Below are 14,799 nucleotides of genomic sequence, written 5' to 3'. Positions count from 1 at the left end.
TTAATTAAAATACGTATAAATTAGCTCGAACATCATGATTAAAAAAAAAATATCCATGAAAGCATTTCCAGTTCACCAAGTCTGTTCACATCCAAAAGAGTTTTCGTCCAGCTTTTTCTTTCCAAAATAATGCTACATCTCTTTGTTAAATTAGGAGTGATCCAATGTCTCCAATCCCCATTCGACCATCTTTATACACCCAACAAAAAATCTCTATCCTTCACCCAACACAAGGACCCACCATTATTGCACACAAAAAAACTTCTCTTTATATCACCACACACAAGAATCGCATCTTTTCTTCAACATGATCAACGGCTTCAAATTCAAATTTGGACAGTGATCATTCGAGGTATGCAACATTAAAGTAAGGGTAGTTTGGGGACAAGCCAGTCAAGAAATGAGCGCCAAGTAAGCACGATTCCAAGCTGGCAATGGCTCCAATTAGGATGGACATGGGCATGCATGCGCATGGAAGCATCCCTTTATAAAGCCCCTTGCTTCTGTTCCCGTTCTCTTCATCTTCCTTCCAAGGCGTGCAAATTTCCCACTTTTTTCTCTCTCAGTCAAGCGTGACATCTTGTGCTCATTAGTCATTAACCTCCTCCTTCCCCCTAGAAACACCACCGGTCCTTACTCTCCTCCCTCAAGTTTCCAAAACCCAGGAGTTTTTTGGAGAGAAAACACACTTGCTTTTGCTCCAATAATGCTCATTTCTTTTTGATGTACTGGTTGTTCTTTCTTTCATGACTCTCCACTTGTATTCCCTGTCGGTATTGCAGCTTTTGAGTCTCTATCAATACCCTAACAAAAGTGAAACATTTTCTCTACTCCTTGTCTCTCTTTGATAGACTCATTTTCAACGTAGAAAACATGTATAGGCGGGAGAAAACAATGAGAGAGGAAAGATACAAGCATGGCATCAAGAACCCATCTTTCTCTTCATCACTTCTTGATGAAATCTATCGTTCTATTGATGATGGTGAACCAAAACGTGAAGAGTTGAAGTTCTACAGAGAAACAATGCCAAAGAAACAAAACAAAATTGGCAGGAACATTGGAGGAGAAGCAGGGATGTCAACTCTTCAACGTGCTTGTTTGATCGAGAAATGGATGGAGCAGAAGGTGACCCAAAAGGCCGTCACTCAACAGAGGCGGCAAAACTCAACAGAACTTGAGAGAAAAGCACAGCTTGATCATGATCTTGACCAAGATGTCCTGTTTTTTAGCTCAACCTCAACCTCTTCGGATTCTAGCTCTGGTGGGTTCTCATCTTCTGACACAGAATCCATGTATGGTGCAAGATCAAGGGCCTCTTCTTTCAATCCACCAAGACCTAAGCCAGTCAGGACAAGCCTGTCGGCTCGGTCAGGAAAAACAGAGAAAACAGAGAGGACTCTGTTCCATGAACAGAGGGAGCTGCGTATGTTTGATGATTATCACTACAGCTCTGCTTCAGAACAGACACCAAGGCTTGAAGAGAACATAATCAAGTCCAAATCAAGAGCCTTAAAGATTTACAGCAATCTAAAGAAGGTGAAACAGCCAATTTCACCAGGTGGGAAGCTGGCGAATTTCCTCAATTCCCTCTTCACCACAGGGAACTCAAAGAAATCAAAGAATTCATCTTCCATAGGAAACTTTGATGAAGAAAGGAAACTTAACTCAGGACAAGCATCGACCTGCTCTTCTGCTTCATCGTTTTCAAGATCATGCTTGAGCAAGCATTCGCCATCGACCAGGGAAAAATTACGCAATGGGGTTAAAAGGAGTGTTAGATTTTACCCTGTGAGTGTAATTGTTGATGAAGATTGCAGGCCAGTCGGCCACAAATCTTTATATGAAGAGGAAGAATCAAGTCTCATGTCTGTTTCTCTGCCAACAGCATGGAAAATAGGGAAACCACCGTCAAGAAAAACTGATGATGAGCTGAAGTATCAAGTAATGGAGAAGAGTAGGAGAGTTGAGGAGGTGGCTAGAGAGTTCTTGAAGGATCACCGTCAAAATCAGAAGAAAAATGATGTTATTATGATTGATGTTCGCGGAAAATATCATGATCGCTATCACGATGAGGATGAGGATGAGGATGAGGATGAGGATGACGATGCTGCAAGCTATTCGAGTTCGGATTTATTCGAGCTTGATCACCTTGCAGTGATTGGAAACGATCGTAGGTATTGTGAAGAACTTCCCGTGTACGAAACTACTCATCTTGATACTAATCGTGCCATTGCTAATGGCTTGATAGTGTAGTTTCTAATTACTATTATATGTAAATTTCTTTCCTTTTTTTCGGTTAGTTTTTTTTTTTTTTTTTGTTCATAATGGGTCAAGGTGGAGATCCATTTTTGAGGTTATTGGAAATCATAGGAATGGTGAAAGGTGATGGTAAATTAAAATATAGTTAATTTGTTAATGGTTGATGCCATCTCCAATGGCACAATTTAGTGGCTCTAATTAGAACCATCTTTCTGTTTCCTTCTTGCTACATCAACTTTTTTTCTATATTATTATTATTACATATATTTGATACATGCTGCTTAAGGGATTGGATCCCTCCAATTTTTGCATCCGCTTGGCTACATGCTGAGTGGTCTGAATTTAAGCTTTTCAGTACTCCTAATTTCATGGGACATATGATGGTGAAATCACAGAGGAAGGTGGCCAAATTTCAGCCCTGAACAGTCCTGGATATTGAGTGTAGTGGAGTCTAATTGGTGTATACCTCTCGAGAAGTAGCATGGTAGTATAAAATACGTATATTGGCGATGCTAGTGTGAATGATTCAGTTTCAAAAAATGAAGTAAAGAAGAAAGTGAAGAGAGAATATGGGTTTTTTCTGAAAAGAAACGAGTGGGGATGTGTTAATTCCTTGATGGCGATCTGAACTGAGAGAGAGACTGACAGTACAGGTTTTGATAGAACTGAGGGAAAGAAAGGAGAGGCCAGAAAGAAAGAGAAAGAGAGAGAGAAGTGAAGGAAGAAGAAAAAAAAAAAATGAAAGATTCGAGATCGTAATCACAAGCAAAATGAGAGGATGTGATGGTAAAGGCAAAGGCAGATCTTCGCCCATGGGAATAGAGAAAGTAAGAGCTTTTGCAGAGGCCCCGCCACCCCCACCGCATCCATTACTTGAACATTGCGTTAGCATCACCACCATTTCCAGGCCAGCAACATTGAAAACCTAAAAAAAGGTCTTATCCCTCCTCACCAAGAATTACTTGTTAATCTAAACTTTCCATCTGCAACAAATATTTGGTACTCAACCCACCAAATAATTCTCTGTAGGCCATGCCCAACTAAGTTTCAATGTCAATTATTTGAGCTCTTGTCCTGCTACTGATGGATTATGTTATATTATACTTGGTGTGGGCATAGAAGAAGAAAAATTCCTCAAGAGGAGAGGTTAAAACTCGTGATTCTCATTAGAAAACTTCGTAGAAGGAATTTGAGGATCGAGAGAAAACTACTGGTCTAAGTCCCATTATTCCTTCATTTTTTTTCATTTTTTTTAAAGTAAGTGCAAAGAAAGGAATTAATGCATTGCGTGTCTCATTGAGGCGGGCATAGAAATTGTTCAAAATCAGCGGCAACAATAAAGAAGCAGTGTGGTTCAAGGCAGGGTAACAGAAGCTGGTGGTCCTCAAAATCATTACAGGATACCTGTACCAATAATACTTAACTGTAAATATCAAATGGATATTTACAATATATCACGGACGATTGCTTCGTTCTGATGAACTGCAGATCTTTATATGTCTGTAAGTACTGATCGTGCCTCTGCTATTGGCTTGATAGCCAAGGGAGAGGGAGCAAGTCAACAGTGGAGGGCTACAAATTAAGCTGTTAATTATTACAGTAGGGCGGTGGTTTCAACTTGGACCATCCTATATACAAGTTATAACCAAAGAAACAGAAGCTTGAAAGTGCTATTATTGCATTACTAACTCAGTACGTTTGAAATGATCGAGTGCTGGTTTTATTTCCTCGATCCCTTCTTCAACGCCACCCCCAAAAGAGGGGGGAAATGAATGTGGTGAGTGAATGCTCACCCCCCTTGTCTATCTAATTTGAAGACGTGTATTACAGAGGATAGACTGGATTTAGAAAACCATTTTCTCCTCCAAATCCTGCAATATATTCTAAAACTAATTAAGACGAGGGATGTTCATGTAGATTTTAAATTGGGAGTTGAGACGTGATCATACGCCCAAAAGGAATCACATAGTTAGCATCCTAATCTCTCTCTCCCGGTGTTGCCATGTGGAATCTTAAGATGCATACACACTCCATGAAACAAGATCAAGAGATCGTGAACATATTTCAAATCAAACTAACGTGTGACAATGACTGTCCAATCCCTTCTAATCAAATTAATTTGAGAATATTAGAAGCAATGATTATTGAGGCGGCAGAACTAATTAAGTTCAACTTGAAATACAACCACACAATGATCAAGCATCAACTATATTTCTAAATAAAATACTTGTAAGAGGCTAGGGCTAGGAGTTCATTGTTAGTAGACCTAATAATGGCCTACATATCATCCATCAATACGTGAGGAGCATGCATAGATTAATATTCCGTAGTGTGAATGGGATGGTTCAAAGTAGTATAATAATCGCCCCCAGTCAAAATTCTACACGATCGTATGATTAGAAACATAACAAACAAGTACAAATTATATTTGTTTAGGATGGTGGTGGAATCATAACTTATTCAAGAAATATTGGTGAAGGGCTCAATTGAGCTCTTGTGATCAACAAGAGGTGTTGAATATTGCAGTTAACAAGATTGAAACTGGGCTGAGTAGAGTATTGTTTTTGCGAGGATCATTCCTCGAGTCTCCCTTGTAAGTTAAAGATTCTGCACAGTAGGTGAGGTGAGGTGGGGAGGTTGGCAGCAATGATGAGAAGAATAATGTTCGTGGGCGTGTAGTGAGTTTCTCTTTGAAAAGACAAACCTAGCTAGCTAGGTTGACCCTTAATCACTCCCCTCCAGGGCATCTACAAGTTTTTATTTTCTATAACAAATCTCTCAATCATAATCAACATATTCCCTCTTCTTGTTGCTTCATGATTATTCATTTGTTTAAAACCTTAGTCTAATCACTCTGATGCTGTTATTCACCAAATTTCAGATAGGATTAGACAGGCTCAGTGTTTCTTATTACCATAGAATGTTTCTCCTTGTCTTTCTTGTTATTATTAACTCTTCTTGTAAAATAATGTAAGAATGTTTCTTTCTTATTGAGAATCGAGTTTTGGAGCTTCCAGCAACCATCTGCAGACCTCTACAAATATACATACAGGGAGAGAGCAGGCCAGAATTCTTAAATTTACAACACTAGAAACATGCATCGTTATCCATTTTAGGTGTTGAATCTTGAGAGAATTCAACTGTATTCAAGACTCTCAAATTAAATTAGAAATTGCATTAAACTAATGCCTCTAAAATTTCAAAACTTTCTGATATTAATATATGAATAATGATCAACTTTAATAACCACGCTGATAATTTATTAGTTACTATTGAATACTTTAAGTGAATCTCACTAATGACTTTGCTTTCAAACCTAACCCGTGTAAGACTTTTAAGGCTATGAACCAAATACTATTTTTATTTTTTGTCCAAAAGGAGCTCCAATGTATGATGTATCTTTCTTCAATTCTTATCTCAAGTGCCCAGGAATTCCTTAGAATTAAATCAAGCTGAACTTTCATTAACTATTATCAGTATCTATTTGTTGAATATATATAAATGCTGTCATTTTGGTTAATTAATTGATGGGCTCTTATACTTTTAACTTAATGCGGCAATGGTTGTGCTGCAGCTGCCGCTGCCAGACCACCAGCGTTTAAGAGTATCTGTATTCTCTCATGCTAGCGTTTACTGCTCCTTCAATTTTCGTCATCTTCCCGAAGAAGAAGATATAATAAATTAAGGGAGGAGTTTCCATTAAATATTGTCTCACACTCTCACTCACTGTACCATATTGTTTGGTTGCAAGGCCTCTATCTTCACAAAAGAAGGAGGGAGCAATGAGAAAAGAGGGGGGGAAAAACAAAAGGCTCCAACTTTCATGAAAGAAAACGACAGTAATTGAGACCTTGCACCAAAGAAAATGTAGAAATGACTTCTCTCTTTCCATTTGCCCTTTCAGTTTTAAGCATGCCACGTTAAAGTTGGCAAATAGAGAGAGAGAGGGCGAGAGAGGGTCGCTCTCACACCTCCCTCCTCAGTCCTAACATGGAGTAATGTAGATGGTCCACTGCTTAGCACTTTTGCTTTGCAGGTAGAAGACAAAGGTTTTGTAATTTGCGATCCCGAGACGAGTTCCCATGAGATTGTTCGCAGCTTTTCTTTTCCACTACAAAGTTCAAAATGAGGAATGGAACATTAATACTTTGATCAACAAGAATCTTACCAAAGAGAGACAAGGAAAGCAAAGAAAATAAAACAAAGAAAAAACAAAAAAACCTTCAATAAAGCACGCATTCCACTGTGTTCTTTCCACAAAGGATTCCTGTCTCAACTCGTTGCGGTTTCATGGACACTTTCAGTAATTATTTGAAAGCATGCATTGTAATTGTAATGCATTCAAATCACAAATGTATTATGAAGATAGGTAAATCACTCACGATAAACTCTTTTTTTTTTTTTCAACCTCTAGCTTTTTGTTCTTTATTACATTTGTTTATGCCCAAATTGATGACTAATTTATTAAAATTTGTTAAGGAAATAAACAATTCAATAAAAAAGCATCAAAGTATAAAATAAGAAAAAAAATCTCATGTCCAATCTCAAATTATTGGAAAAAAATTATTTAGTCCACCTACTTTTATGTTTTTACTATTCAGTCCCTTTAGTTTTTGCAATTTTAAATTTGGTCTAAGAATTTATTATTTTAACATTTCAGTCCTTGAATTTGAAAGGAGAGAGAGGAAGTTACCTAAAATCAACAAAGAAGAGAGAAAATCTATCGTCATCTCAATATTAAAAAAAAATACATCATCTTAATATTTTTTAGGTCAAATCATGTCTTTATTAGTTATTTGATTTGTTTTTGAACTTATCAAATCATTTGAGTCACGTCGTAACAACTTCTACATGGTTTAATTTAAAATCTGGAATAGAAAAAGAGTTGAGCCGGAAGGTTTTATGTTTGAACTAGTGGGCCGACTTTAATGACACCATCGAAGAGTTCTTCTGGCCTAAAATTGTATTTTTTACATTTAAAAAAAATTTGGTCCGACTCGTAATTTAGTGTGAGTTTATAATATGATGTATTGTTTTATTAATATTGAAAAATACAAATACATCATTATTTTCATTGAATAATTATATAAAAAAATTATTGAGGGAGTTCAATATTGTTGTTTAAAAATGATCTTAACAACGCTAATATTGAAAATTGACTTTCTAAGCAATAAAAGACTATTTTATCAATTTTAATTACAAACTAAACTCTTTAAAATTCTCAAACTTAAGATGCATTTTAATTTTAAAAAAATTATAGCATCGTACATTCACATATAAGTTTAAGCCATTGCAAATAGATTAAGTATGTTTGGTATTGTGGTAGTTTTTGTAGTTGTGGTTTGAAAAAAGTTATTTTATAAAAAATATTTTTAGTTAAGGTTGGTTTGATATTTGTATATGTTTGGTTAAAATTGTAGTTGAAATTGAGGTTGAACAAGAAATAGTTTAATGTGTTTAGTTAAAAATACTTCTGTAGTTGTGGTTTGAAAAAAGTTATTTTATAAAAAATATTTTTAGTTAAGGTTGGTTTGATATTTGTATATGTTTGGTTAAAATTGTAGTTGAAATTGAGGTTGAACAAGAAATAGTTTAATGTGTTTAGTTAAAAATACTTCTCAAATTAAGGTTATAAAATAATTAAAATATATATAAGAAATAGTTTAATTGATATTGATATTGATTTTGATGGTTTTTAATTTAAATATTATAGATTTAACTACTGCTATTATATTATGAAATAAATAATATTTTATATAAAATATTTTTTATTGTTCCATTCAACTATCTACAATTCCATCACGTATGAAAAACATCCGACAAGAAGTACAATTTTCTTGATTTTTTAAATGTGCACCAACATCAGGTAAAATATTATTATGAATAAAATTAGGACTGCGATCAAATTCTGCAAATGTTACGCTATTATACGATCTCCTTCTAATTTATGTAGTGTCATTAAATAATATTAAACATTAGTTTTTCAGATAAAACACAATTAGAAAGAATTGGATTTTTTTACTGTTCGCGTGAACAATGCAAGTGAATAAAGATTAATTGTGTTTTATATCAACATGTTGCTCTTTCTACGTGAACAGTGTAAAATTTCATTGCACTGTTCACGTGTTTGCTTGTGTGAGTGAATTAATTCACTTTGCACAGTGTTCACTTCACAAAAGTGAACAGTGCCGACAAAGCAGCTAAATCTTACTTTTACTATGTTTTATTGCTATTTTTTATGGGTTTCATATTTGAAAAATGACAGTTTTAACTTTAATCAAACACAATTAATTTGTGATTTTTTCAAAACACGGCCGTTGCTGTGTAGACAAACACACTCTAAGCAATAAGCACTGAATCAAAATTTCAAATAGAACTAAACCCTTAACAAAATAGAGATTAAAAAAAAAATTAGAATCCTAATCCAGATATACCAACAAATACACAAATGATTTAATATAACACTGATATAAATTGAATCTTTATCAAAACATATCATTTTTGGATCTACAAAACCAAAAGAGAGAGAGGATGGGAAGGAAAAAGATTAGACTAGTGAGCAAAAATATTTTAGTGTAACATAATAAAAGCTTACAAAACATTTAAAAACTTTTTGAAGGAAAGCCTAGAGTGCATATATGTCTAAATATATAAAAAAATATATAAAAATAAAATTTAAGACAAACATGATTTCAACAAAAATATAAATAAAAAAAAATACTAGTATGCATACTAAGTATATATTCAAACTTGCAATTGATATAAAATCAAGATCCTAGTGTGCATATTAATAAAAAAAAAATTAACTATATTTAAATTAAAATAAGAATAATACTTATTTGTTGAAACACTTTAAAATAATGAATCTTTTATTATTATGAGGGATGAATTATTAGTATGTAAAACTTTAATGCTTAAGGTTTTATTGTTCATCACTTGAACAACTAGAATGTTTGCAATATGTTTCTCAAGATTTCAACAATACTATCTTAGTTTAAATATGCTTCTAAATAAGGTATTTTAACTAAATAATATAAAACTTAAATATCTCTTAACAAGATGAACATAAGCTCTAGATTTGAGAGAAAAATCCAAGCATGAAAAGAAAAAATTATTAAAAGTGAGATAAGAAAAGGTGTAAAAATTTAAAAAATTCAAGTTGGAAACTCTTCATTCATCCTTCTTTTTATAGTGAATTTTAAAATATAAAAAGTTGAAGAATTAATAAAAAATAATTCTCACCATTATTAACATTTGATTAGAAACTATAAATTAATAATTAAATATTAAAAAACCAAGGGTTTTTTAAGTAGAAAAACAAAATAAAAATAAATTAATTTCTCATTCACCTATAATTTATTTAAATCATATATTAATTAAAATACAATTAAAATTTATGAGTAGAGGGCTTTTGTTAGAGAGAAGAGAAGATGGGCTAGGGTTTTGTTTATTAACGTTTACTAGAAGTTTATCATGTAATATAACCGATTTGTTGCATACTATATTATTTGTATATTAATTTTGTTTTGATAATAAAAGATATTTTTTAATGAAAAATAAACACACTGAATATCACAATGAAAACTGGCCAACTCTTTGGGTTATGTTTTTATATAATATTTTGTAAATTGGTTTATTATTATTTTGTTTTTATCTATAGAAGAGTCAAAAGTATTTTTGGGCTAGAACTTCTTCAAGACTTTTATTTAATCAAAGATTTAAAAAAAAATTATGAATTTTAACTTGCACTACGTTTGTTCACTCAAAGATTTACTCGGAGATATCTTTACAAAACAATAACTCATCCTAACTCATTTTTATCAGAAGTTATTTGTGAAAAATAATTTTAAAACTATGATTCAAAATAAATAAATAAAAATCATAATTTAGAATTCATGTCAAACGGATTCTTGATCCCATTTAAAAACATTATAGAGATACATTTTTATTTTTTTTCATTTACTAGAAGATAATGCAGAAGTTCATGTCAATTGCCTAGTGATTTCCGCTCTTCATTACAAAATCCGTCAAAATTGTCGTTCGCAGAGCACTAGAGAACAAGAGTAAAACAAAATATAAGCAACATTAATGTTGTTGGTTAAGCTGATCGACCCCTGCATCAAATGCTAAACAAATTAAGGCAATAGAACACACGCCATGATTGTTGCAGGTAGTAGCCAGAAGGAAGAAGGTCAGCACTCTGTTTAGTCCTTGGCAATCTCCGGTCGAGAATTCTCCGGGAAAGAATGAGGTTTCTACCATCAAAACCACTAATTCAGGAGGATGTTGTCGGAGGCTTAACGACTGCATGAGTGAGCGATCTATTGTCTTGACGAAGGAGAGCCACCAGCAGCGGCGGCGGCGGCGGCGGCAGTCCGAGCTGAGGCAGCAGGTATTTGGACCTAGCTATTGTTAGGTGCATGGTATAGTCAATGTCGATCAGTCGCAGCTGCTAATCATATATGGCCAACTGATAAAGCTGGTCTCATTTATACTGGCCCAACTACTCAGTCTATGAAAACACTAGCCTGGTCCATGGCCTAGAATGCCTAGATTGTTTCTTGAAATCAAATCTTTTCTTCCTTTTTTGCTATTAAATTGTAGCCCATACTATTTACTTTACTTTACTATATATATATATATATATATATATATATAAGATTAGGATGTGTATGGAGTGTCATACGTGTTGTTTTTTCAAAGTGTTTTTTTGTTTATAAATATATTAAAATAATATTTTTTATTTTTTTAAAAAAATTAAATATTTACCAAGTAAAAGAATCAATAATTGCGATTCAACTAACACTAGGATTGCACAATTATTAGGGAAAATCTTAGGCCACAGCCGAATCGGATTTTATCCCTCCACACCAGTATAGGCTTTTACATAAAGTTTCTTGAATTCTTAGATTGGACCAAGCTGGTTAGCCTTGCTACAGTCCCCTCCTCAAGGCCCACAAGGCCTAACCTCCTTCATGTGGCCCTGAGAATTCTTGTTTCGATTTTGAAGGTGGCAGACCTTGAGAGGGAAGTCCTTAAGCAGAAGGAGCTCCGTATCATGTACAGGAAGAGGATGGAAACTACACAAGATTATCTAAAATATTGTCTTCAAGTAGCACAAGAAAACGGCTTCTTGGACCTCGTAATTCAAAACAAAGATGATCAACAAGTGAAGTGCATGTTTCCTGATTTTTTCCTTTCAAATGAAAATGGTGTCAACTTTTTTGCTCAAGAACTTGACACTTTATCTAGACAGCGGCATTTGTTATGTGCTGCAACTATCGGGGGCATGCATTGATCCCCCTAGTAATGCATGGGTAGTGACAGAAATCTTAGGCATGACACTAAAGGAGTGGCTACATGGACCAGGTAGCAGGCGAAACGAGCGATCGGTTCCAATTCCTCCATTTCAAAACAGGGTTCTGTGGCATTGGAGATTGCTCAAGCAATGCAATATCTCCATGAACAGAACCTAGCAACATATTCTTAGACGATTCCAATCACGTCAGGGTGGCAGATTTTGGTCATGCTAGGTTCTTGGATGACGCGGAAATGGCACTCACCGGTGAAACAGGTAAGGACTAGTATAATTAACTACTTGCTATTGTTCAAGTACGCAGTCAGATTATTTTGCAGAAGTTTACGATACTTGTTCTTCTTTCTTTAATTTCTTATAAATCTCCAGGAACATGTCTATATGGCGCCAGAGGTGATTCACTGCGAACCTTATAACGAAAAAAGCGACGCCTATAGCTTGCTGTTATACTTAATGAGCTTATGACTGGGGATTATCCATACATAGAAACAGATTTCGGTCCCAGCAAGGTATGTGATTAAAGTTGTAAGGTATTCCACCTTAATTGATGGTTTGCTAGTCTCATATGTATTTATCTACCTTTTTCTTGTGAAATCAGATTGCAATGGAAGTTGCCGAAGGAAAGCTGAGGCCTATGCTTCCTCACGAGGACAATGATCAACTTGGCGAGCTCATCGATCTCATTTCTCAATCATGGGATCATGCTGCCTCTGTTAGACCATCCTTTGCCACAATCACTTCTAGTCTCAGAAAAATCCAACAGAGAATCATAGAGGGTGCTTAAAAATGTCAGATTTTATTACTTCTTAATGTAATTGTACTTCAAGAGGTCTAATAATTAAATACTTGTATGATTAGTAATATTTATAATTATGATTATAATTCCATATGATCATCAGCAGCAAGTTTCCAGTTTTACCTTAACGTTCCGTCATGTCATCTCCGATTAAAGCTGCAAAATTGCAACTTTTGTGTCATCACGTCTATCCCTCAAAAATCTATCCCGGTGCCGCCGGAATTCTTGTTTTCAATCAATGGCTCGATGCATAGCTATGGCCACTCCTAGTCAGGTCCAAATCGGTTTCTGACTTGTAAGAGAGCACATTGCTTAATGGGGGACAACACATGTAGGGTTGTCAGAAACTTAGTGCAATTAATGGCATCTCCAGTGTTCCAACAACAATTTGAAGTTATTTTATATTTTACATAGAATGAGTAAAAGAATGTGTAAGGGGAGAGGGAAAGTATACAGAAAAAAAAAAAAAGAGTTAGAATTTTCTCTTTATTTTATAGCTTCTCTGAAAAAAAAACATACCACAGTTGTTTCGCCGGCCACCACGGTGATGTCTGCCATCGTTACTGCCAAAAGAACCAAATGAATGTCCATGAGAGGATGAAGACTGGCATTTTGCAACATAAGCCAGCGAAAAAGGCTGAGATGGTATCGACAAAAATGGTGTTATGGTCGAAGGTCCAAGCGATGGTTGAAGAGAAAGAATATTGGTGAAGGAATTCGTGTGTAAACAGATGGCTATGAAGATCAGAATAAGAGAAAGGCTCTGTCTTTGTAGAAAGACTAATCACTGAGTCCCTAAATCCACCTCTTAACCCGTGAAAAATATAAAAATCAAACAGAGGTTTGTGTACAGCAGTAGCTAGTTTATCAAAAATAGACTTTGCTCTTCGCAAATACACAATAACCATAACATCTCCATGGCGGAAGTCTTGGAAAGAACCATGGTTCAAGAGTTGCATTATGCGAGAATTTGAGGGAAGCAAGGGTTGTTTCAAGAGGCTTCCAGATGCTATACGGGGAGGAACCATGTCTCACATCAAACCACAAGGTGCAGCACTTCAGTTGACGGGGAGGGAGAAAAAAGCACTCATAATTAATTGATCTTGTCGTTTCCACGATAGAAAATAAGAGATAACCGCTAGAGTCGTTGGATTGGTGACAACAATATTAGGGGGAAGGACATGGGTAAGAACCATCAGCAAAAGCACAAACTTCTTGTCGGCAGTGTTTGTTTTTGCGGCAGCATTCTGCTTTTGAAAAAGTTTAAAATAAAAAATTTAAATTTATTTTTTTATATTGTTTTGATGCATTAAATTTATGGAAGCAGGAAGATAGGCTGGCAGAGCAACAAACATTGATGAAGGAGCAATCGATGCACTAAGATGGTGTTTGGTATTGTGGCTACGGGTGAGGTTCACCCGCAGCCACAATTTTTAACGTTTGGTAAGATTGCTACCACAATTTTTTAATGATAGGTCCCACCATTAACTGTGATGTAACCACAGTTTACAAGAAGCAGCTATTAGCTGCTTCTTGTACCGGGGAAAAAGGATAAACATTGGAGCATGGCTCCACTGTTTATCCATTTAAAATTAACAGTGGAGCATGGCTCTACTATTCACTTAACAGTGAAGCCATGCTCCACTGTAGCTGTTCACTAAAGTGAATGTTTTTTTTTTTTTAATTTTGAAAAACCAGTGTGCTACACTTTTTATATAAAAAGTTTAGGTTTTTTTTTTAAAAAAAAATCAATGTAATTAATTGATTTCACTCGCACTATTCACGTGAACATGAACAATATTTTTTTTTGTTTGTTAAAAAAATAGTTTAAGATGAATTAAATTTATTCTTATTGTAATCTCAATTTATTCCTGATAATATTTTATCTAATTTTATTGTATGCTCAAACAATCATGAAAACTATAGTTTTTGTCGAATGAATTTTGTACGTAATGAAATTGTAATTTTTTTTTTTTAAATTGAGTTTTACTCGAAAAATTAGTATTTAATATTATTTAATAACACTACATAAATTAGAAGGATATCGCATGATGATGTAGCATTTGTGGAATTTGATTGCAATTCTAATTATGTTCTTGTCGAGTCCAACCCAATTAAAAAAAATCAGTTTTTATTTTTTTTAATTGTATTTTATTCAAAAAATTAGAAGGATGTCGCTTGATAACGTTAAAAAAAAATTCAGTTTTTATTGTTGTATCCTTAAGAAACCATGAAAAATATAGTTATTGTTGAATAAATTTCGTATGTGATAACATTGCATATAGTTTAATTGAATAATAAAAAATATTTGATATCAATATTATTTATTTCATGATATAATAATAGTAGTTAAATCTATAATATTTAAATTAAAAATATTTTTAAATTATTTTATAACCTCAATTTGAAAAGCATTTTTTTAACCAAA

The 14,799-nt window shown here is 34.2% G+C and overlaps 1 protein-coding gene and 1 long non-coding RNA gene across 2 annotated transcripts; both read left to right on the top strand.

The window, feature by feature from the left end:
• The first annotated feature begins 514 nt into the window (after positions 1-514).
• LOC118030743 (protein BIG GRAIN 1-like D) lies at positions 515-2,531 on the top strand. Its single transcript, XM_035034972.2, has one exon. It carries the CDS (start codon positions 874-876, stop codon positions 2,251-2,253), a length of 1,380 nt encoding a protein of 459 aa, XP_034890863.1. The 5' UTR covers positions 515-873; the 3' UTR covers positions 2,254-2,531.
• Positions 2,532-11,909: 9,378 nt separating this feature from the next.
• Positions 11,910-12,462, top strand: LOC118030872 (uncharacterized). Its single transcript, XR_012170130.1, has 2 exons — positions 11,910-12,084; positions 12,174-12,462. It is a non-coding gene; the product is annotated as an uncharacterized lncRNA (long non-coding RNA).
• Positions 12,463-14,799: the final 2,337 nt, after the last annotated feature.

The sequence above is a fragment of the Populus alba genome, chromosome 6 (assembly GCF_005239225.2).
Source record: "Populus alba chromosome 6, ASM523922v2, whole genome shotgun sequence".
Taxonomy (NCBI): domain Eukaryota; kingdom Viridiplantae; phylum Streptophyta; class Magnoliopsida; order Malpighiales; family Salicaceae; genus Populus; species Populus alba.
Note: the sequence above shows the minus strand (reverse complement) of the source record. Positions and strands in the feature narration are given on the sequence as shown.